This window comes from Ostrea edulis, chromosome 1 (assembly GCF_947568905.1).
Source record: "Ostrea edulis chromosome 1, xbOstEdul1.1, whole genome shotgun sequence".
In the NCBI taxonomy this organism is placed as follows: Eukaryota; Metazoa; Mollusca; class Bivalvia; order Ostreida; family Ostreidae; genus Ostrea; species Ostrea edulis.
This window is the reverse complement of record NC_079164.1, coordinates 69,021,790-69,043,895: the sequence shown is the minus strand read 5'-3', so window position 1 is coordinate 69,043,895 and position 22,106 is coordinate 69,021,790. Positions and strand designations below refer to the sequence as shown.

The 22,106-nt window shown below is 34.8% G+C and overlaps 1 protein-coding gene and 1 long non-coding RNA gene across 2 annotated transcripts in view; one reads left to right on the top strand and one right to left on the bottom strand.

Annotated features, from left to right (window-relative positions):
* Positions 1-19,622, bottom strand: part of LOC125683890 (excitatory amino acid transporter-like) — a 47,871-nt gene extending 28,249 nt beyond the window's left edge. The window contains exon 1 of the mRNA XM_056158325.1: positions 19,577-19,622. Coding sequence (XP_056014300.1) covers positions 19,577-19,603 — 27 coding nt within the window. The 5' untranslated portion in view covers positions 19,604-19,622. The remainder of the gene's footprint in view (positions 1-19,576) is intronic.
* On the top strand, positions 17,264-18,688 carry LOC130052668 (uncharacterized). The gene is made up of 2 exons (XR_008801049.1): positions 17,264-17,590; positions 18,346-18,688. It is a non-coding gene; the product is annotated as an uncharacterized LOC130052668 (long non-coding RNA).
* Positions 19,623-22,106: the final 2,484 nt, after the last annotated feature.

Here is a 22,106-nt window from a genome sequence, read left to right as displayed (position 1 = left end):
CCATGAATATTTATAGGAAAAAATTCTTAATGGTTTTGTTCTGCATTGTAAAGAAAAGGGGAAGGATCAAAAGGAGTGTTGGTCGAAACGACAGGTGCTTGTGTGCTCTGTAAAATGTTTACCGGTGTAATTAGTAATAAACGCCAGGTGCTTGTGTGCTCTGTAAAATGTTTATCGGTGTAATTATTAATAAACGCCAGGTGCTTGTGGGCTCTGTAAAATGTTTACCGGTGTAATTAGGAATAAACGCCAGGTGCTTGTGTGCTCTGTAAAATGTTTATCGGTGTAATTAGGAATAAACGCCAGGTGCTTGTGGACTCTGTAAAATGTTTACGGGTGTAATCAGGAATTGAAAGCCACATTAAATTGACAATACATATGGGAATTGGGGAAAGACTGCTGTTTTCAAATCCTTCTGCAGTATTTGGTGTTCATTAATCATCATTATTCATAGACGAATTTATCAATACATGCCTAAACATGTGCACACTGATTTTGATTTTAGTCAACGGCGCTCAACATGACGTTGTATTCTATTTCCTTGCCATCTTAATTTAAGTTTACCTATGTTCACCCACAATTATGAGGAAAAGAAAATTTCAACTGGGTTTTGTTAAAATTTCGGAATGAAAATATAGAGATTATTTGCAAATTGTAGAATCTTAGAAAAAAATCTTTCTGAAGGTATTAGACAGTTGTGTATGCGCCCGAGGGTGATGACCCTACTCAGACCTGATAATTTGTTATGTCTCCCTGCTAAACAGTCAATAATTGTATATTGATAGCACAGTAGATATACACATGTAAGATATCAAGATATGATAATTGAATGCTTAAATAGAGACCTACCACATAACAAATAATACTTGATTAAAGGCCTACCACATAAAGATAGTGTTTAAACAGAGGCCTACCACATGAAAAGTAATGCGTAAATAGATGTCTACCACATAGAAAATAATGCTTAAGAGAGGCCTACCACAAAGGAAAATCCTAATTTAGACCAAATGAGTGGTTTTATTTTTTTTATGGTATACAAGTATCGACGTTTTTTCCAGGTAGGTCTAATTTTATGAAAATGTTTATGGACATGTAATAATCTAGTATTGTGATTATAATTTGATAATGAATGTTAAAAAAAGAAAACATGGTAATGATTCACATTACGGCTGATTTTAGATATTCCTTCGTATCCACAGCACTTAGCATGAAACTTGATTCCATGGGGGTGAACAAGGTCAAAAGACTTTCAAATCTACCAGTATAAAACAGTGTTGACAATTTACCAATTTAATAAATAATACATTTCATTCTTAATGAATTTTGTTTTTCACTGGTTCTTCTCACAAAGATGAGCCCTGTTTTAAAAATTTTGTGGAATTATTTCCATTCTGAACTTGTACGCGGACCTCTGATTCCCGGGTATATTTTTCCTTCGAGCTATGGAACGCAGTTGATCTCAGACTAGATTTGCATAGTCTGTCAATTATAACACCTCCAACGATGATTGTCATTGTGTTGCTGGTACTCCGAATACGGTCACTAAAATGTACAGATAATGGATTCATGGATAATTAGTGAAATAGGAAAGAGCATAATAAATTATGAGGATTAAAAAGCACATTTGCGAAAAGGATTAATAGTTAAACCAAGGACTTACTTGTACCATTCCAAAGCCATCAGTAGACCTATACTGTGGACTTGAACTTCCAGTGAGGACAAAACCACTAGAATGGAGACGATACTGGAACTGGGGACGGCGGGAACTGCCAGGGAACCCAAGGTTGACAATAAACTAGAACAAGAATGTATTAGAATCTTTTGATTTTTCGTATTGCAACGTTTTTTCTTCTTCTCTTTTTAAGTCAACAATACAACGTATTTCGAAATACCAATATACAGCGTTTATCAAATATCTTTAAAAACAACATAAGGATTGAGTGTAGTATTTTCGAAAAGTCAGTATACAATTAAAAGCATATACAAATATACATGTACATAATTGTGGAAGGTAGGAAGATTCCAGTTCCTCGAGACGAGAACTATATTTCCCAGTGATATGCTTCAACTAAATGTATACATTACATGTATATTGATGCCAAGTTCCAACTTCTAAAGCTCTCAATATGCAAACACCATTGAAAACAAGTGACATTGTGGTTGAAACGTTAAACAGCCATAATTCTCTGTTGATCAAACGCTAATAGATCAATAAATCTTTAACGTAGTAAAGACATTGTAAAAGAGATGCTGTAATAAGACAGTAATACCCGCACGCAAGTTTTGCTTTGAAATATACTCTATGTTGTACTTGCGTAACTACATGTAGCAAAGAAGCCACAATAGAAACCTAATGATATACTCTGTTAATGTCATATATTACATGTAAGATGCATTGGGTATTCTGTTGGGTAAGTGTCTTGTGAAACGTGAAGATAACGAACAGTAATCAACCTCATAACTCCTATAAGCAATACAAAATAGATAGTTGGGAAAACACGAACCCCTGGACACACCAGAAGTGGGATCAGGTGCCTAGGAGGAGTAAGCATCCCCTGTCGACCGGTCACACCCGCCGTGAGAATTATTTTCTGATCAGGTAAACGGAGTTATCCGTAGTCAAAATCAGTGTGTCAAGAACAGCTTAACAATCGGTATGAAACACATCAGACAGCATTAGACTCAATTGCTAGATCGTTATAACGACCATAGAATTCGTGAAATACTGACTTTAATCGTGACTGTTGAAACCCCTGTACCATCAACTTGTTTGTCAGTAGTTTACCTCGATTTAAAAACTGACTATACGCAGAACAAGCTCTTGCGTATTCAATCAGTTGAGATATATAAACCCCATATGCAGGTGATAATGGAATATTGCTACATAAATATGGGAAGTTGACGATGGAGAAGCTGAAATCATCCCGTTTTTCCATATAGTTGAGTTGTCAGTTTGCCGTTAATGTCTACTTTCAATAAAACATCTAAGTATGAAGCAGAAGTGGACGACTCTGTGGTGTCTTCATATGAATGTAGAAACAGGTCAGCTAATAAATGAGCACAATTCGTGACAATGGGAATTCCAACAGACTGTTGGAAGACCTGATCACCAAAGACCACGAATATATTGTCAATCAGGAACTCTAGTATGAAAGGTGAAGATAACGAACAGTGATCTATCTCATAACTCCTACAAGCAATACAAAATAGATACAGCTGTAGTTGGGCAAACACCGACCCCTGGACACACCAGAGGTGGGATCAGGTGCCTAGGACGAGTAAGCATCCCTTGTCGAATGGTCAAACCCGCCGTGAGCCCTATATCCTGATCAGGTAAACGGATTTATCCGCAGTCAAAATCAGTGTGCCAAGAACGGCTTAACAATCGGTTTGAAAAACGTTAGACAGCATTTGATAGGTTGTATTGATGATCTAGATCGTTATAACGACCATACAATTTGCGAAATGCTGACCTCAATCGAGACTGTTGAAACCCCTGTACCATCAACTTGTTTGTCAGTAGCTGACCTCAATTTAAAAACTGACTATACGCAGAACAAGCTCTTGCGTATCGAATCAGTTGAGAGATATAAACCCCATATGCAGGTGATAATGGAATATTGCTACATAGACATGGGAAGTTGACGATGGAGAAGTTGAAATCATCCCGTTTGTCATACAGTTGAGTTGTCAGTTTGCCGTTAATGTCTACTTTCAATGAAATATCTAAGTATGAAGCAGAAGTGGACGACTCTGTGGTGTCCTTTATTTCGAGCTCACAGGGATATATCAAATCGGCATATGAATGAAAGTTATTATTGTTAATAGACAAAACGTCATCGATATATCTAATGGCGAATTGAAGGCCACAGCGAGAGATTTTTTTCTTCCTACGTAGAAGTTTTTGTATAAATTCTGCTTCATATGAATGTAGAAACAGCGCAGCTAACAAAGGAGCACAATTCGTGCCCATGGGAATTCCAACAGACAGCTGGAAGACCTGATCACCAAAGACCACCAAAATATTGTCAATGAGGAACTCTAGCATATTTTTTTTATTTCAACTTCAGAGTGGTAATCCAAAATCCTATTTCATAATTGTTGAAATATACTTAAAACAATTGAGATCCTGACCCCTAAATCATATATATTCCTGTGACATAGATCAAGATGCATCGAGTATTCTGATGGGCAAGTACTCCATAGGCATCCTAACCCCCATCATTTTTTGATTATTAAAAAATCTTTAAAATTGGCTAAGATTCCATGGATAAGAAATATATTCTTGTTGCACATGGCACAATTCAAAGAGCACCAGATTTTTGTTCATCTTCTTCCCACCCCATTTGCCCCTTAAGGTGAGAAAGAAAATTCCGAAAACCTATTGCACATCTGAAGGGCACCACCAATCATTTGTCAACAGATTATTTAGTTGCTGCTTAAAATATAAGAGGAGTTCTGGGAACCAAGTTTTTATATAGTCAAATGTCGTTTTCATCCTCGAACTGGTCCCCAGGGTGAAAATGAAAATTCTGAAACCGTATTGAACATTTATACATGTAGGACACCACAAATGAATTCCAAAATACGGTTTGACTACTACGTAAAATTTAAGGAGTTCTGAAAACCAGACTTTTTTGGTAAAAAAAAAAACCCGTCTGTTTTTAACGCCATTTTGCCCCCAAGAAGAAAAAAAATCTGAAAACTTACTGGACATCTACAGGATACCAGCAATAATCTTTCAAATGATTATTTGGCCACGTTAAGAGGAGTTCTGGAAACCAGGGTTTTTAAATAGAAAAAAACCCGTAGTTTTTCGACCCCCCAGGGTAGTTATGTTTATTTTAGAGTTCATTGCATTCTTTGTCCTTTATACAATATTTCCAATGCAGAGTGTATTTTATATGATCCTCTTAAATTTACGTCAAATGACTATATCTTATTTCCATTCTCTCTGACCATGTGGCGTGTGGCAGCATGACGAAAATTCCATCGTCATCGAAATCAAGTTTTATGACTTGTCTAGATGGTCTAGCGGGCTATTTAATGTTGCTTGGAGATTTGGTTCAGCAAGTCATGAGTCCAACCTTAGTAGGGGCGGAAGTGGGTGGGCATCCTTAAAAATTGAATTTCTCTGTGCTTTATATACATGCATATGTGTATATTTGAACTTCGTTATCTCGAATACCATGGATATGTCGAAGTGATTCGGAAGTCTCAACCACTTATTCTTTAACTTAAGTATTGTACCCTCAATATCTCGAATCCTCGGATATCTCGATTTTTTTCTCAGTCCCATCGAGTTCGAAGTAACGAGGTTTGAATATATATATATATATATATATATATATATATATATATATATATATATATTGACATAAACAGTTCACATCAATCACATCAATTCTGAGGTGATTATATGCGGATAACTCCGTTTACCTGATCAGGATATGGGGCTCACGGCGGGTGTGACCGGTCAACAGGGGATGCTTACTCCTCCTAGGCACCTGATCCCACCTCTGGTGTTACCAGGGGTTCGTGTTTGCCCAACTATCTATTTTGTATTGCTTGTAGGAGTTATGAGATTGATCACTGTTCGTTGTCTTCACCTTGCATCCAAAACCAACCTCGTTATTAACATTTAACATTCGACGTTGGAATGAATATGTTGAATCAGTGATGATTCAAACTTGATGTGCCTGATGGGATATTTCTTAATTCTGGCATGAATAAAACAATCAGTATTTATGATTATATAGTGTATTTGACTCTTTCTTTTTTTATTTCAACTGTCCTCTCGCTCGATATATCTTGCTGAGCCATCCTATTGAACGTTTTCAATGGCTAAAACAAGGAGAGAATTAGACGTCACGTGACCGGGAATTGGTTTTTTTGACAAACGCATGGGAATGAGTCAATTTCTGATGTTTGCAGGAAATCCGCTTTTCTAATGAAAATCTACATAGCGAAAGCTCAGGAAAGGCAGAACATGAGTATACTTACTTTCATTCATTGAAGTTTAACAGATCTCATCCCTATACAGAATAGTGAATATGTACATGAAAATTATTCTAGATGCACCCAGTGGTATTCCCTCCAGCTGAACCAGAAACATAGCCGATAGACAGATAAACATACAGCTCCCCAAACGTTCAAGGGAGGCTCCAATTGGTACAAGAAAATTGGAAATTCTGGTGTCCACATGTAGTTTTTCATCAAGGGTTCTAAGGATTTCTGGGATGCCGATTGCCCTAACAACATATAATGATAATATATCAATTTTCATCTCATATAAGAATTTTTTATCAAATATATTTTTTTTTATCAAACTTCTAAAACGTTTTATCTTATATGAATAATTTGCAAAGTGAGATAATATTTTGAATTAGTTTAAACATTTATATGCGGGATCAATGTTTACAGAGTAATAGTGTTTTAAAGAAATTGAATTGAACAAAGCAGAGTTTACTTACTCTTTAGAAGCAGATTTTGTTTGACACATGTTAAACCAAAGGTCATGAACTTATGTTATTTATGACTTTATGTTTTTTAAAACGATATTCCACTAAATATGAAGACACACCATGTATTTTCTGAAGTTAACATCTGGAACTTTGACTAACTGAATGATAGAGATAAATACATATAGAAAGAGGATGGATCCAATTATCTGGAGTTTTATTTTTTTGGTATCTTCCCGTAGTAGATATGATTTTAAAGTTAATGAAAAAGGCAAAATAGGATACTGATTAGATTAAATGTAAAACAAAAAACCATTTCCCGTTATTTGACAAGATATTATGTATCGAGAAAGGACTTTCCCAAAATCAAATTTTCAATTCCAATTTTGTTAACATTACGCGTTTTGTATTATTGTATGTACGGGCGTTGTGACATTCCTCGAAGTGCTAAAATCTTTATTCATCTTTATTCACTAAACAAAATGTTTGTCGATAGCATTTTGTGAAACTTTGTCACAACAAAGCACTGAAGATGGGGGAAATTAGCTTATAGACTAAGATAATAAAGGTTAAAAGGAGTTTCTTCTAACACTTTGACGAATCCATATGAGTGAAAAATTCTCGAAAGGGACGACAATATACAAACAATCGATTTAAACACTTTAAACTTAACTTTACAAGTATGATAAAATATGCCGACTTTTTGTGAACAAGTCGCATAAAGATGTGGTCATTTAAACGATAACAATAAAAAAAACCTACGTGCTTGGTGGTCCAAAAACTGTTAACCAGGGTCGGAGGCACGTGCCGAGGAAGACGAGAGGGTTCTTCCTTGTTGCTATGTAATAAGCGATGGGAATGAGGACCAGTTGATGAAAAACGATCCCAATGGAATGAGCAAGCACAAACATACCCAGACTTCTGAAGATATTATCAATGTCGGTCGCACTCAGCAACGCTTTAGCAATGAGACTTGCAACTCCAACCGGAGTTGACCTATGGGAAAAAGATAGGGAAGCGAAAAGTTAATCATTTCAATCCCTTCATTCATGAGTAATATACGTATGTATTAAAGACCACACAAAACCTTAATGGTAGGAAATCGACGATATAGAAAATATGATGTTATAATGGCATAGCAAAACTCGTTCAATATCTAATCTTATAAAACACGTATCTTGAAGATATAAACGTGGGACTCATAATGGACTCGCATATATATAGATAACTAAACATAATCACATGCATACTTGAATTCACCCAGTTAACATTAGATTGGATCAACATGAAAGATCGCACTGAACTCACCAAATGATCCAGTTTAAGAGATGAATGATCATGATATATATAGTGTCAAAGAACTCGGTGAAAGGATCTGCGCGTCTCCCTAGCTTGCCAGCGGTAATACCAAACAGTGCACAAACAATGATAAGCCCTGTGTGTGGTAGAAATATATATACCTGTCACTAAATATATGCAAGTTTATACTTTCCTACAACACAATTGCATTAATTGTAAAATCGTTGTTTTATTTTCAAAAGTAATTTCCATTGCAACATACGCAATACGATTTACATGTACTTTGATAATAAGAATTTGAATAGTACTTATTTAGGATTATATCACTCACTATGACTTTTATTATTCTTTTTTCCTTTGTTATGACTGTGAACCTTTACTTTTCTCATCCATATTTCATCAGCAAATTTATTCTATATAATTTTCTCTTCACAAAATGTTAAAAAAGAATTAAGATAAAAGTTACAAATGACATGATCTGGAGGTAAAGTATGATTACAGACAAACGTTTAGGGGTGGATTATTTATTTTCATCTATACGTTAAATTGATTATCAGCAAACTTTTCACGGAAACCAGCAGTTTGATCCGTATCATAGTTGCGTTAAACAAAATTTGTCGTTAACCTCTTTGTACTAACCCAATATGTTTGATCCACCAGTAGAGGAAACATATTTATGGATAACCGGGATAGAACTGTTGGTACCGTTCACGATGACGACTCGAGTGGTTTGGGTGTATTTTGTCTGAGTCTGCAGAATATGCAAGGAGAAAAACATCACATTACATACTATACTGTAGCAAGCGTTACCAGCAGCCGGTCTCGAGGTCTATGTTATGTCCAAAGATCGCAGATTCAGTTTAGAGTTGGGTAATTGAGGAGTAAACAGAAACATTGTCTTGAATAGCTAAGACAAATTGCAGTAGTTGAGTCAAGGTGCAATAGATGAGACGGGATGTGAAAGAGGAAACAAGCTTCAATACATGAGGTAACCTGTAATAGCAAAGATAACATGTAAAACCCAAGACAAACTGCAATATTTTTACGACAAGCTGCAATAGCAAACGCTTGTTGCAATAGCCGAGGCAAGCTGTGACACCTGAAACAATTTGCAATAGTTAAAGTAAACTGTAATAGCTGAGACAAACTGCTATAGTGTTGACAATTTGAAATATCAAAGGCAAGCTGCAATAGATAAAACAAGCTGTAATAATTGATACAAGCTATGATAGTTGAGACAAGCTGTGATAGTTGAGACAAGCTGTGATAGTTGATACAACCTGTGATAGTTGATACAAGCTGTGATAGTTGAGTCAAGCTGTGATAGTTGAGACAAACTGTGATAGTTGATACAACCTGTGATAGCTTTCAAAACAATCATTGATCAAATTGTAAGGGGAAGTGAAATTGTTTCTGCATTACCAATAATTTAAAAATGTTTACTAGCATTTATGCACTTCACACGCTGATTGGTCTACAAGACTGATGTAATGTACAATAACTGATGTGAAAAATATATCAAGAAGTTACCTTTTGGAAACATGCAGTAACTATGTTATCTGGAAACAAATTCCTGAAATCAAACACAATTCAAGTAATGTAAGTAATTAAAATGGATATAAAGTATCAGTTATTGTATATTACATCTACAATAACTAGAGATACGTATGTTTACTGAATTATCGATGTAATGTTGAGATGCTATATCGTACAGTACAGAAGATACTGTAACGAGAATGTGTCATTCTTAGTGTTATGGCCTTATGTGAAAGAACGGTATACAATGATTATCAAAGAAATAATTTTCTACTTTTTTGCTGTTTTGATGATATCTTCTTATGTGCTACAGTATTAGTAAATTACTAGTCATGTAACTTCTGGCTTGTGAATGTTTCTGACTTTTTACACGTCTATTAATGCAGTATTTGGTAATCTGATATCTGATAGGGTTCATGTCAGATGTGTACAACAGATAGAGAATGTTTACTCTTCATAGGCACCTGATCCCACCTCTGGTGTTGCCAGGGTTAAGTTTTTGCCCTAAATTAATTTTTTTGGTATTCTTTATAGAATTTATGAGATTGATGACTGTTATCTTCACTTTTTTAATGTGCAAACTATGATGATATCCCAAGATAAAAATTATATGAATTTCTTGACCTTTCTATGCTCAATGTCAAAGGTTTATCGCTATGGTTGTGTGTGAGTTTATTTCCAATTTGCGCGTTAAGAGGGTAAGTAATTGTGGAGCCAAATCTTAAACGATAACAAAATTCAATATCATTATCAAACACATCATATACATGGTCTCTACCTGATCATATCAGCAAACATGTCGCTGGTCTGTATGTCTGTCTGAACAAGATCGCTGTACTCAGTGTCGGAAACTTGTATATCCTGACCTTGAAAGTAGTATATCGTTATCATCGAATGCTTACTTGTGATAGTATTTCAAATATGAAGTGAATGTAGTGTCTCATTATTTAATAACCCTTACAAAATAATACAATAAATTATACTTTAGTAGAATTACGTGTTTATGTAATAATAGTCAACAGTATTGATATCGGAGATGGTTCTAATTCATTATATACTATCGATATGTTCAAAACAATATTTCGGACGGCAAGACCTGTCTCACAAATAAACAATTTACCCATTTAGCAAACAATTATGTATCTGTAACAATAATGTATCCATAAAAACAATAATGTATTTGTAACAATGTATCTATGACAATAATGTATCTGTAACAATAATGTATCTGTAACAATAATGTATCTATAACAATAATGTATCTATAACAATAATGTATCTGTAACAATAATGTATCTATAACAATAATGTATCTGTAACAAGAATGTATTTATAACAATAATGTATCTGTAACAAGAATGTATTTATAACAATAATGCATCTGTAACAAGAATGTATTTATAACAAACAATAATGTATATGCAGGGAATCACTAGATGAGTGCAAATTTAAGAAATGAAACATAGATACACTGTAAAATACAAACAAAATACAAGGAATCACACACAGGCACATTCAACCTAAGAAAAAGGTGCAATAATGTTCGAGATATTTCATACCTGGTTGAATAACCAAAAACACTACTATGGCAATAATGGCGCCTATTGTGTTCGTGATTACAATATAACCAATGGACATGGCACTTATCCGACCGCTCGACCTTGGATCCATGGAGGCTGTTCCTGTTAATGTCAATAAGAGATACATACTCAGACATCATTACCAAAGGATGTCTTCTGTTGTAATTATAGTGTTCTTTAACTTCTTACTAGGCGACATGGAAAGTCATGTACTTTTGTGCTACTGCATGCCCGCTTTATCAAATGATAAAGTCTACCTCATTTCAAGAAAGTTATTCATTGCAATATTCAAGGTTTTAAACTGATGTTAAAGTTGGTATTAATCAACTGATTTACAATGTGTATAGTTTTTTTATACCTGTGATAATAGTTGATATTACCAAAGGAAGAATGGTCATTTTCAGTAATCGCATGTAGATTTCTTCCGGTATACCTTCGAAAATAAAAATTGTTTAGAATTGATTGAAATAGGCAGTTACATGAAATGTACACTCCCGAACATTATATAAACCCACCTAGGCTTTGCACAGATTAAGGATACATATTTCCTAATGTAGTAAAGAACGTTTTTCTTTTAGACAAAACGCAGCGTATTTCAAGAAGTTGCAGTAGTTTTATTTTGCGGTAATTAACATTATAGAATCAACGATCCGCGTTTGTCAACTCGAAGTGGTCCAGCTCTTCTGATCAAATTACTACTCCAATAACGTAGGCATATAGATTATTGCTCCCTTTAAAAATATTAAATATTTTCATTTTAAAAAGATACCGTGAGTGGTCAATAAACAAGTGAGTTGTATATCCTTGTCATTTGTAAATATGAGGGCACATTCTGTTTCAATTCAGTTAGTATGTTAATATGGACATTCCACGAACTATTTTCATCGCATTGGGCATTGTTGAAAGTGTAGGAAAATATTTTCGGATAAATGTTTTTCACATTTTCATTGAATTTAGAAATATTGAAAACGCATTAATTTACGACACAATGTTATTTTTATAACCTTAAGAGTTTTTCCTTCTTGGACTATTTCCATTTACCATCGCCCAAATATGGAACTCATTACCAAATACGGTCAGGTGATTTTTCAGCCGTTACGTTTTAATAAAAATTACAGGTCAATAATAAATATATTGTTGAGTCCTTGAAAGTAATTCAAATGAAAATAAAGAAAATATAGATAATAAAATGTCTTTCTTTGGTTTGTTAAATGGGGTATGCATTTTGGGGGGGGGGGGGGGGGGGGGCATTCTTTGCGACCTTCATATTTTCTTATTTAACAAACCAAAGAATATATTTTAATTATCTAAGTAACATGATTATGTGTGTTTTATTTTATATTGCATATTACATAGCATACACAGAGCTGTCGTACACCAAGTTATTTTTTTTAAAAAGGAGAACATATGATACCATATCTATAGTGCTTTTGTTCATACCTTTGGCATTTTGAAACAAAAATATGGCATGTTTGATTTTCATATTCATTTTCGAACATACCGATCCAAGTGATGGCATCATCTGAAGGTTCCACCACTCTAAGACTCAGCCCAAAGACTATTCCAACTACCACCCCGGCCAACACACTGATAACAAGTCCATTTCGAGACAAAAACTCGTAGCACTTCGAATGCTTTTTATTCGATTTCCATGTTTGTTGTTTTCCGTCATTTTGCGCTGGGAGCAAGTTTCCTGTTGCCTATCATATACATGTATTGATAAAAGAAAAGTATGAAAAGATCATCAAACCAAATATATCACATGTATTCAATGTATCTGCACAAGGAAATAATGGGTTCAATTAAGTTGATGACAGATGAAATAAAAGCTCATTTCACTCTAAGATACATCTGGATATGAATTTGGGAATACTAGATAAGTTTTAAAATGGAAATGACGCTATTAATAAAATATTGAGGTTGACTCTCTTTCGGAGGCTCGTGTTGCATGTAAATACTTATATATTACCTCTTCATGACACTCCTGGTCGGTACATGTAGGTGATTTGTTTCCCCTGTCAGGACTCTGCAAATATAAAATTGGGTTTCTAATCCAAACAACAGTTGATAGATTAATTTAAACACACTATATTGATAATACTAATACATGTATGTCGAGTACAGAGATACTGTGAACAAGTGAAGATAACGAACAGTGATCAATTTCATAAGGACAAACACGGACCCTGGAGACATCAGAAGTGGGATTTAGATGCCCAGCAGTTGTAAGCATCCTCCATTGACCGTCACGCATGCCATGAGACCTATATCTTGATCAGGTAAACGGAGTAATTCATAGTGAATACCAGTATGTAAAGAACGACGTAACAATTGATATGAAACACGCTAGAGAGCATTAAACAGCTTTATAACTAGATGCTATCATCAGACAGTAATACCCGCACGCAAGCGTTTGTCTTAAATAAAATCTCCGTCGTATTTGTTTAACTAGCAAAGAAGTCACAATAGTTACCACATAACTTACTATATACCATGTATATTTTTGCTGCATTCATGTACATGTATGTCAAAATGCAGTATGTATTCTGATGGGCAACTGCCCGGGGCTCATCCCAACTCGTTATTTTTTATTGTTCAAATGTCTTTAAAATGGTTGCGATTTCAACCCTTAAAACAAATATATTATTGTTGCACACGACTCAATGCAACTGGACACCAGATTTTTATTCATCGTTTTTCCAAAAGTGAAAAAGAGAATTCGGAAATCTTATTGCACATCTAAAGGACACCATCAATCATCTCCCAAAAGATCATTTTGCTACTGCATAAAATGCAAGAGGGGTTATGGGAACAAGGTTTTTCTAAAGACAAATGTCGTTTTTAGACCCCCAATTAGCCCACAGGATGAAAATGATAATTCTGAAACCTTATTGTTCATCAATAGGACACCACCATTTACCTTCCAAAGATGATATGCCTATGGCTACTGCGTAAAATGTAAGAGGTCTGGGAACTATGGTTTTGTATTCCCATTTAGCATCCAAGATGAAAATAAAAATTCCAAAAATGTATTGCACATATACAGGACGCCGACATCATGTTACAAAAGATTTGGCGAACATGTAAATTGTAAGGCATGTTTTTCGGGCCCCAGATTGAAAATGAAAATTCTGAAATCTTATTGAACATCTACAGGACACCACCAATCATCTTCCAAAAGAAGATTTGGCTACTGTGTATTATGCACATGTAAGAAGAGTTCTAGAAAATAGGATTTTGTAGAAAAATATTTTCGATCCCCAGTGTGAAAATGAAAATTCCGACACTTATTCCACATCTACAAGATACCATCAATCATCTCCCAAAAGATAATTTGAACACTACATAAATTGTAACAGGGGTTATGGGGAGAAGGTTTTGCTACAGAAAAACGTTTTTGGCCCATAATTGCCCCCCTCCCCCCCCCCCCCCCCCCCCCCCGGATGAAAATGAAAATTCTGAAATATAATCGCACATCTATAGGACACAACCAATTACCTTCAAAAGAGGGTTTGGCTACAGCGTAAATGATACAAGGGTTATTCCGATTGCACTGGCATTTAAAGCATTCGACAAAACTAGACTTTGACATCATAGACAGTTGCTTTGTCAGCAAAAATGAAAATAAGAAATATTCGTATCTTGTGATCAGTCATCCCAAAAATTACTTTGTTAAACACCACTCTGATTCCACGAACAAATACTCTGAGGTTGAAAAAAATATGCTGGAGTTCCTCATTGACAGTATGTCCCTAGTCTTTGATGATCAGGTCTTCCAACAGTATGTTGGAATTCCCATGGACACCAATTTTGCTCCTTTGTTAGCTGACCTAATTCAATATTCTTATTAAGCAGTTTATTTAAAAGCTTCTTCATAAGAAGAAAGATATCTTGCGGTAGCCTTCAACCTGATATTTAGATATACCGATTAACAATAATCGTTTTCCGTCATTTGTCGATTCGATATATCCTTGTGAACACGTAAGAAAAGACATCACATAGTTCTCCATATCTGCTTCATATTTAGATATCTTATTGAAAATAAATATTAACAGAAAACTAACAACTCAACTTTCTGACAAACGAGATGATTTCAGCTTCTCAATCGTCAACAAGAGTCCAATATCACCTGCATAATTATGGTGTTTATATTTCTCAACTGATTCGATACGCAGGACCTTGTTCTGTGTATGACCAGTTTTTAAATCGAGGCAGGCTACTGACAAACAAGTTGATGTTACAGGGATTTCAACAGTCTCGTTTAAAGTCATCATTTCGAAAATTATATGGTCGTTATAATGATCTACACTGTACATACATGTATCTAGTTTGCCAATACAACCTATCATTTGGTAAAATTCTGTCTAACGTGTTTCATAACAAATTTTGTCGTTCTTGGCACACTGATTTTAACTACGAATTACTCTGTTTACCTGATCTATATATAGGGCTCACGACGTTTGTGACAGGTGAGGCTTACTTCACCAAGGCACCTGATCTCACCTCTGGTATATCCATATGTTTGCTCAACATTCTATTTTGTATCCCTTATAGGAGTAATGAATTTGATCACTGTACCGTTATTTTCATTTTTCATTGATCACAATATAGTGATAAAATGCGATTAACATTACAGACAGACTTCGCGCTTTTCAGTTATTCCAGTACTTTGATTTTTTTTACTCTACTTGGCGGATAAGGACGAGCGATGTTCCTATTCGCCCCGGTGTACCTATGCATGGGAAGCTGACTTTTTCGCATAGCATCCGGTTTCACATCGCTTATGAAAGTTGAAGATAACGAACAGTGATCAATATCATAACTCCTATAAAGGTGAAAATAACGAACAGTGATCAATCTCTTAAAACCATAATGTTTTCAAGACATAGTAACATTATAGATTAATCATAGTATGTACGCTAGAGGTTGTGCAACGGCTCTTTTTATTACAATGCCATAAAAAATCAAGCAATTGTTTAGTTTCAGATTTGTTTTCTTATAGAAATTATCACGATAATATGTGATATGCTTACTCCTCCTAGGCACCAGATCCCACCTCTGGTATATTCAGGGGTCCGTGTTTGCACAACTCTCTATTTTGTATTGCTTATAGGAGTTATGAGATTGATCACTGTTCGTTATCTTCACCTTTTATGGTAGGAGAAGTTTGACAGGTGCAAGAGACAAAGGGAGGGGAAAACGGGGCACACATTTCGAGTGCTGTGAATAACGAAGGAAGGTGATAGCATGGGATTTCAATAGGTATACATAGCTTAACCCCTTCTCTACCGTACCGGTCAATTTGACCGGTGGCGCGTAAAAACAGGGCAAAGCAAAAGGAGTGCCTCTAAATCTTTGAAACTACGGTCATAAGATATATGATCTATATATCATACTTTTGGAAATTTCCTCTAATTTTTGACTATGTAAAAATCAATAAAGTAAGTAAAGCCATTAAATTAAAAAAAAAAAAGCATTTAAAGTGAAGGATGGTTTCGTCTAAATATGACGCAACGCTTTTTCGCAAGGTCATTTTCCCCCTCGATATGATTTTTTTTATTTTCCTTATGAATTCAATATTTTTTTTTATATTTTTGAAAAGCATATATTCCCTGCTTTCAGAAGATATAAAATTATTTTTAATGCCTGGCAAAGTTCTAAGAAAATAGCAATTTTTTGCACATGTACGTTTTCTTACGATTTTATTTCTCAATGTTTAAACATATCGGCGTTTTACCTATATTTATATATGGAAATAGGGGAAAGTAAATACAGCCTGTAAAAGTAGAGGACATTTCCATTTTGATGGGCCCTTATTCGTGTTATAATTCTCGGTAGTTTTTATATTACGATAAAATAAAATTGGGACATGCTGCGCGGTTTGCTTTAAAATTAGCGACAAAACGTCGTCGCTAAAAGCGATCGACGCGCGTCGCACAATAAAGTGGTGAAAACTATTGTCATCTTTTAGTAAATTCAGTACCTTTTGATACACTAAAGCAATATACACATATGTATAAAATAATCAGCCAGGTATTTTCTGCTTTTTTTAAAAAGCAAAACGAATATTGGTGTATAACAGTTACACAACCTACATGTAACTTCATAAAACACCTATTGACAATGTTACATCGGCATGCGATGGAAGGATGCTGATGTGAAGGACACAGGGACACCTGATCCAAGAACTGTGACATTTCATTCAGAGTGACAACTTGACATTCAGTTGGTATGACTCTTTGAGGTTGAATACAGGGTTAAATCTGTATACATTTGGTTAACAATAAATAATAATAAATAAATCCAGATAATACATTCACAAATGGAATCACAGCATCATGGTACACTGAAATGCATGTTTTACTGGTTTTTTTTTTTACGGCATTACTAGCTAGGTATCACATACATACAAAAGAGACAAAAAATGGAAAATTATTATTCTGTTTCTAATTATAAGGTATGACAAGTTTTCTAAATGCTGACAAAAAAGGTATGGTGGCCAATACTCATTTTATTTGCAATTTCCTTGCAGATATTGGACCCGATTATTCAGAAAACTGCAGATTTTAGGAAGCTGTTTTTGACAGAAGATTTGGTTTTTTCCATCTGTATTGCCACCAACCATTATGCTGAGATGGTCATATCTAGGGGGAAAGATTGTCATTATACTTCCCAAGGAAGTTCGCATCCTCTCACTGAAGAGGAATTGTACAGGTATTACTAGTTTTAAAGTACCGATATTGTGACGGTGATTTTCAGTTTAAAACGAATAATAAAATGCATAATAAAAAGATTATCTTTACCAAAATTAATCTTGCTGTGCGTCTAACACATTTATTAGATGTGTACTACAATTACCTCTGATAAAATTTCATAAGTAATTAATGCATACTAGTGATTTTCAGAGGGCCTTGGCATTCTCTACCAAGAGTTCCGTGCGCTCCTCGCACTACACCTCTGTCAACGGCTTTTTACAGAAATCTTGTAAAAGTTTCTTTGATCCAACATTTATGTTTTGGACTAAATATTTAGTCATATTTTGATATGTTTTTGGTGCAATCAAATTGATGCTTACTGTAAATTGTGTAAAATCGCCGTTTTCTGATCATAAATTTGGAACTACTTCATAATATGCGTATGAATGTAGGATATACACGTGGTGGAGATTTAAATGTAAACATGGAATCAAAAGTAAGAAAGGCTGTAAAAATACGATAAAACTTGTGAAATAAAAGACAAACAGCTAAATGGTAAATATGCACATATTAAAGTGTCAGTTGGCTATGAAACAGAGGAAAGGGCGAGGTGTTCCGATTGAGAAGTGTATGTGAAGCTTGCGTAACGCCCCCTCTGGTGAGAGAATGAGGGCCTTGGCTATAGAAAACAATTACAGAGCCAATTGAGCATTCAAAAGCTCTGACAATACATTAGTATTTATGGCAAAGTATTAAGAAATTCTTTTTTTCCAGATTTTTGTGCATTATCTTATACATGTTTGCTGTGAAGTTCCAGTCGATAGACAGATATTGGTCAATGCATGCCCCTTTTGGAACAACCCAGTACAGTGTATCAGGAATGATGTCTAGAAATAAGTTTTAAGAGGTTGAATATAAGAACATTTTTGTTAAATATGATGCAAGTACATTTAAATCTAGTGATTGAAAGTAAGTACTTGAACATTCGTATGCGTTGAACTTACAGAGGAAAAACGGGTAGTACTTTTTGATAACATTTGATAAGGTGCTGTAACTGCTGTTGCTTAGCAACCAAATATATTTGAATGCAAAAAATTAAATTATTTTAGATTAACAATTAAGATCTTTGTTTTAATGTTGCAATATTTATTCTATTTAGTGGAACATAATGGCAAAACGTCATATTATTAGAAAATGATGGATATGTACAATGTATATAAAGTACAAAGTTTCCATTTTATGACCTTTGACCTTAATTCTCTTCATCATATTTTTTGTTAAAAACCTTTTAAAATGATTAAGATTTATTTAAAGATTATATTTTTAAAATAATGTGACATTTACTAATCATCACTCAATGTAATTGTGTTTAAATTGTGTCAAATGTATGTAGAAAGGCAAATTATGGTCAAAATTGTACTATGAGTGTTGTTACTTAGCAACCAAAAATATTTGTTTGTCAATGAAATTTATTAATTTGATTGTGATGCGTTTGTAGTATTTTCAAAGGCACATCAGGTCATACATTAAGAATTTCCTATTTTTGACTCTAATCTAGTGAGAGGGGTCGTAATATATATATTTCAGACAAAAAATATTGCAAAAATGTGCACATATATGACCTTTGACCCCGTAGATCTCTTTGAGGTCATGGGATACCTTGACAAACTTTATAAGAAATTATTCCCTGTCCAATTCCTAACAAAATTATATGTCATATCCCCATCCCAAATCGTGATACATGCAGATTTTATTCGATGTAAAAATATTGTCGTTTAGTCTTTAAAAACTTCTAAAATGTGCCGGTAGAGAAAGGGTTAAACTGTTGACCTCCAGTTCCAGTTTTAAAGTGAAGTAATGCATATACATATTCTATGTGATTTATTTGAATTATGCGTACTAAATAGGAGAGAATGTATCACTAGTACATACACAGTTGTAGTTGTACCAGACACAATCCCAAGATTAATCGGATTGTGTAAAACTAAAATACATAGAAACTTACCGTTTGCTTTATCTCTGATCTCGACATATTATATCTACACAAAAGAAAAAAGAAATTGTTAGCAGCTGTTGTTTGTGTTCTGTCATCTTCACGGAAACTTCAAGGTTTGTGTTTGAGCAATTTTACAAAAATATAAAGATGCGGGTAAAATTGGGAGTGTTTATGTAAAGAGAGGGTCCCCACATGACTTCGATAGGTAAAAGTTTGTCATCTACTTTATTTTTCTTGATTTTACTAGGCCAAATTCATATGTTAAGCGTACCTTCTCCTTCCTCTACAAATACCAAGTGTTAAGTTGTGTTAAGTATGTTTACATACACGTATCACGACTGTTAATTGTCTTTGAATAGAAATGATCTAAATCGCCACGCTTCAATACATGTATTTTTAAGGAGGTATGCTACACCAGAGAAATTTGATGTAGATGAAAAGTGAAGGATATGTACAACAATATTTTGAGTTCAAATTTACTTTATTTTGTCAAAAAATACAGTTTTAGTAGAAGGTAATCTGAAAAAAATTTAAAACCCCAGCTGGACTCGAACCTGCGACCTACAGTTCAGCAGTCGGTATTCTAATCTACTGAGCTACTCGGCTAGGTATATAAACAGAAAAGGAAAAGTCAAATATTGCTGATATCGATTTTTTCATCCATGTTTTTAAAGGAAGTCAGCCATTATGACGATGTAGAGTACTACCTTAACATCGTTTTTATACATTGTCAACCTTGTGATGCACTGTAAATGTTAGAGTTGTCTAGCCAAACCCTTTCTCTACCAGTGTAACATTAAATAGTGACCCCATTGACAAACAACCCTGGGGTCATTTTTCAACGAATGTTTGGTAAATTGTTAACGTTGAAAATTGACCCAAGCGTGATTGGTTTTTTTTTTATCCTTATTAACAAAATGACCCTTAGAAATCATTTTAAAAAAAGAATGCCCCAAATATACAAGGTTTTCCGTTCAGTCCATATTTAGGTCAAGTGGTGGGGGCATATTTCAACATTGAATAAATTACCCAAATTATACAAAATGTTTCTCAAATACAGTGAACCCACGTGTCGCTTGACCGGAGACATAATTTAAACGATCATTTGTAATGACGTATTTGGCAAATACACAGTCTTATTATATCACAAATCTCTTTATTCCAATAGAAATCTGATTGCTATCGATTAGAGTTCATGTTTTATGGCTTTTACAAATATGCATAAATGAATATAAACTGAATTGATGAATTTCCTATTTGAAATAATCATAAAATTTAAATGAAATGTTAATGATAATCAAGGTTTCATTCTGAAATTTTGACTTTAGCGCTTTCACTGGTCAGTTGACCCCTAACATGAACTTTATCGGAACGTCATCAGATGTCTGTAAAAGAGAGCATAATTAGTTTTAATCAGATTGCTAATAATTATTACCATTACATACACTCGTAGAAATATCATTAAGTAAATTACCAGTTATTTGTACATGGTTTTCGTATAATGCGCACATTGTCAAATATCTAACATGTTGTCGTTGGAAACATCTAGGCCTATCATTACTCGCCCGTCAAAGATGGGAGGTACGTACTGTGGTATGGCTTGGTCTGTCTGTCCAAACCTTGTTGGCAAAATTGCAAAATGAACCGTCAGCTCCAGGATCTTTTACAACTTGTTACTTTTGATCACCATGAGAGGAAGATGCCTGGTTTGTTCAAGGTCAAAGGTCATAGTATCAGTTAATACGAAAACCTTGTAGGCAGAATATGGTCCAAACAATTAGGTCTATGACTGTCAAACTTTGTAAGCATACTTTTCATGCCAAGACTTGAAGTGGAGGACGCCTTTTGTTCGTCAAGGTCAGATTGATTGATTGTATATTGTTTAACGTCTCTCTCGAGAATTTTTCACTCATATGGAGACGTCACCATTGCCGGTGAAGGGCTGCAAAATTTCGGCTTTTGCTCGGCACTTATGGCCATTGAGCAGGGAGGGATCTTTATCGCGCCACACCTGCTGTGACACGGGACCTCGGTTTTATCAGTCTCATCCGAAGGACCGCCCCATTTAGTCGCCTCTTACGACAAGCAAGGGGTACTGAGGACCTATTTTAACCCGGATCCCTACGGGAATCAAGGTCAGAGATCAAGGTCGTAATATCAACACATAGTGAACTGTTGGGGTTAGGACCGTTTAACTTGGTACACATACACCTTTTGCCAAGTGGAGGGTGACTATTGTTTCACAATGCCGTACTGTTTTGTCTACAAAGTGACACACTTAGTAGACAAAACCTTGTTTTAATTAGGAATACAGATATTACCTTGAAATTTAGTCACAAGCCTCCTCTCGGAAGAATATAACTTCAGTTTGCATTTCATCTCGATTGGTGCACCATGATCTACTGTAGGGGTAAAAGTAGGTCAAACAGTTTTCCAGATTTGTTTCCGTTATAAATACAGATATGGCCCTGAAATTGTGTCACAACCTCCCTCTCAGAGAAGTACATACTCAGTCACATTTCAATTTGATTGGTGTACC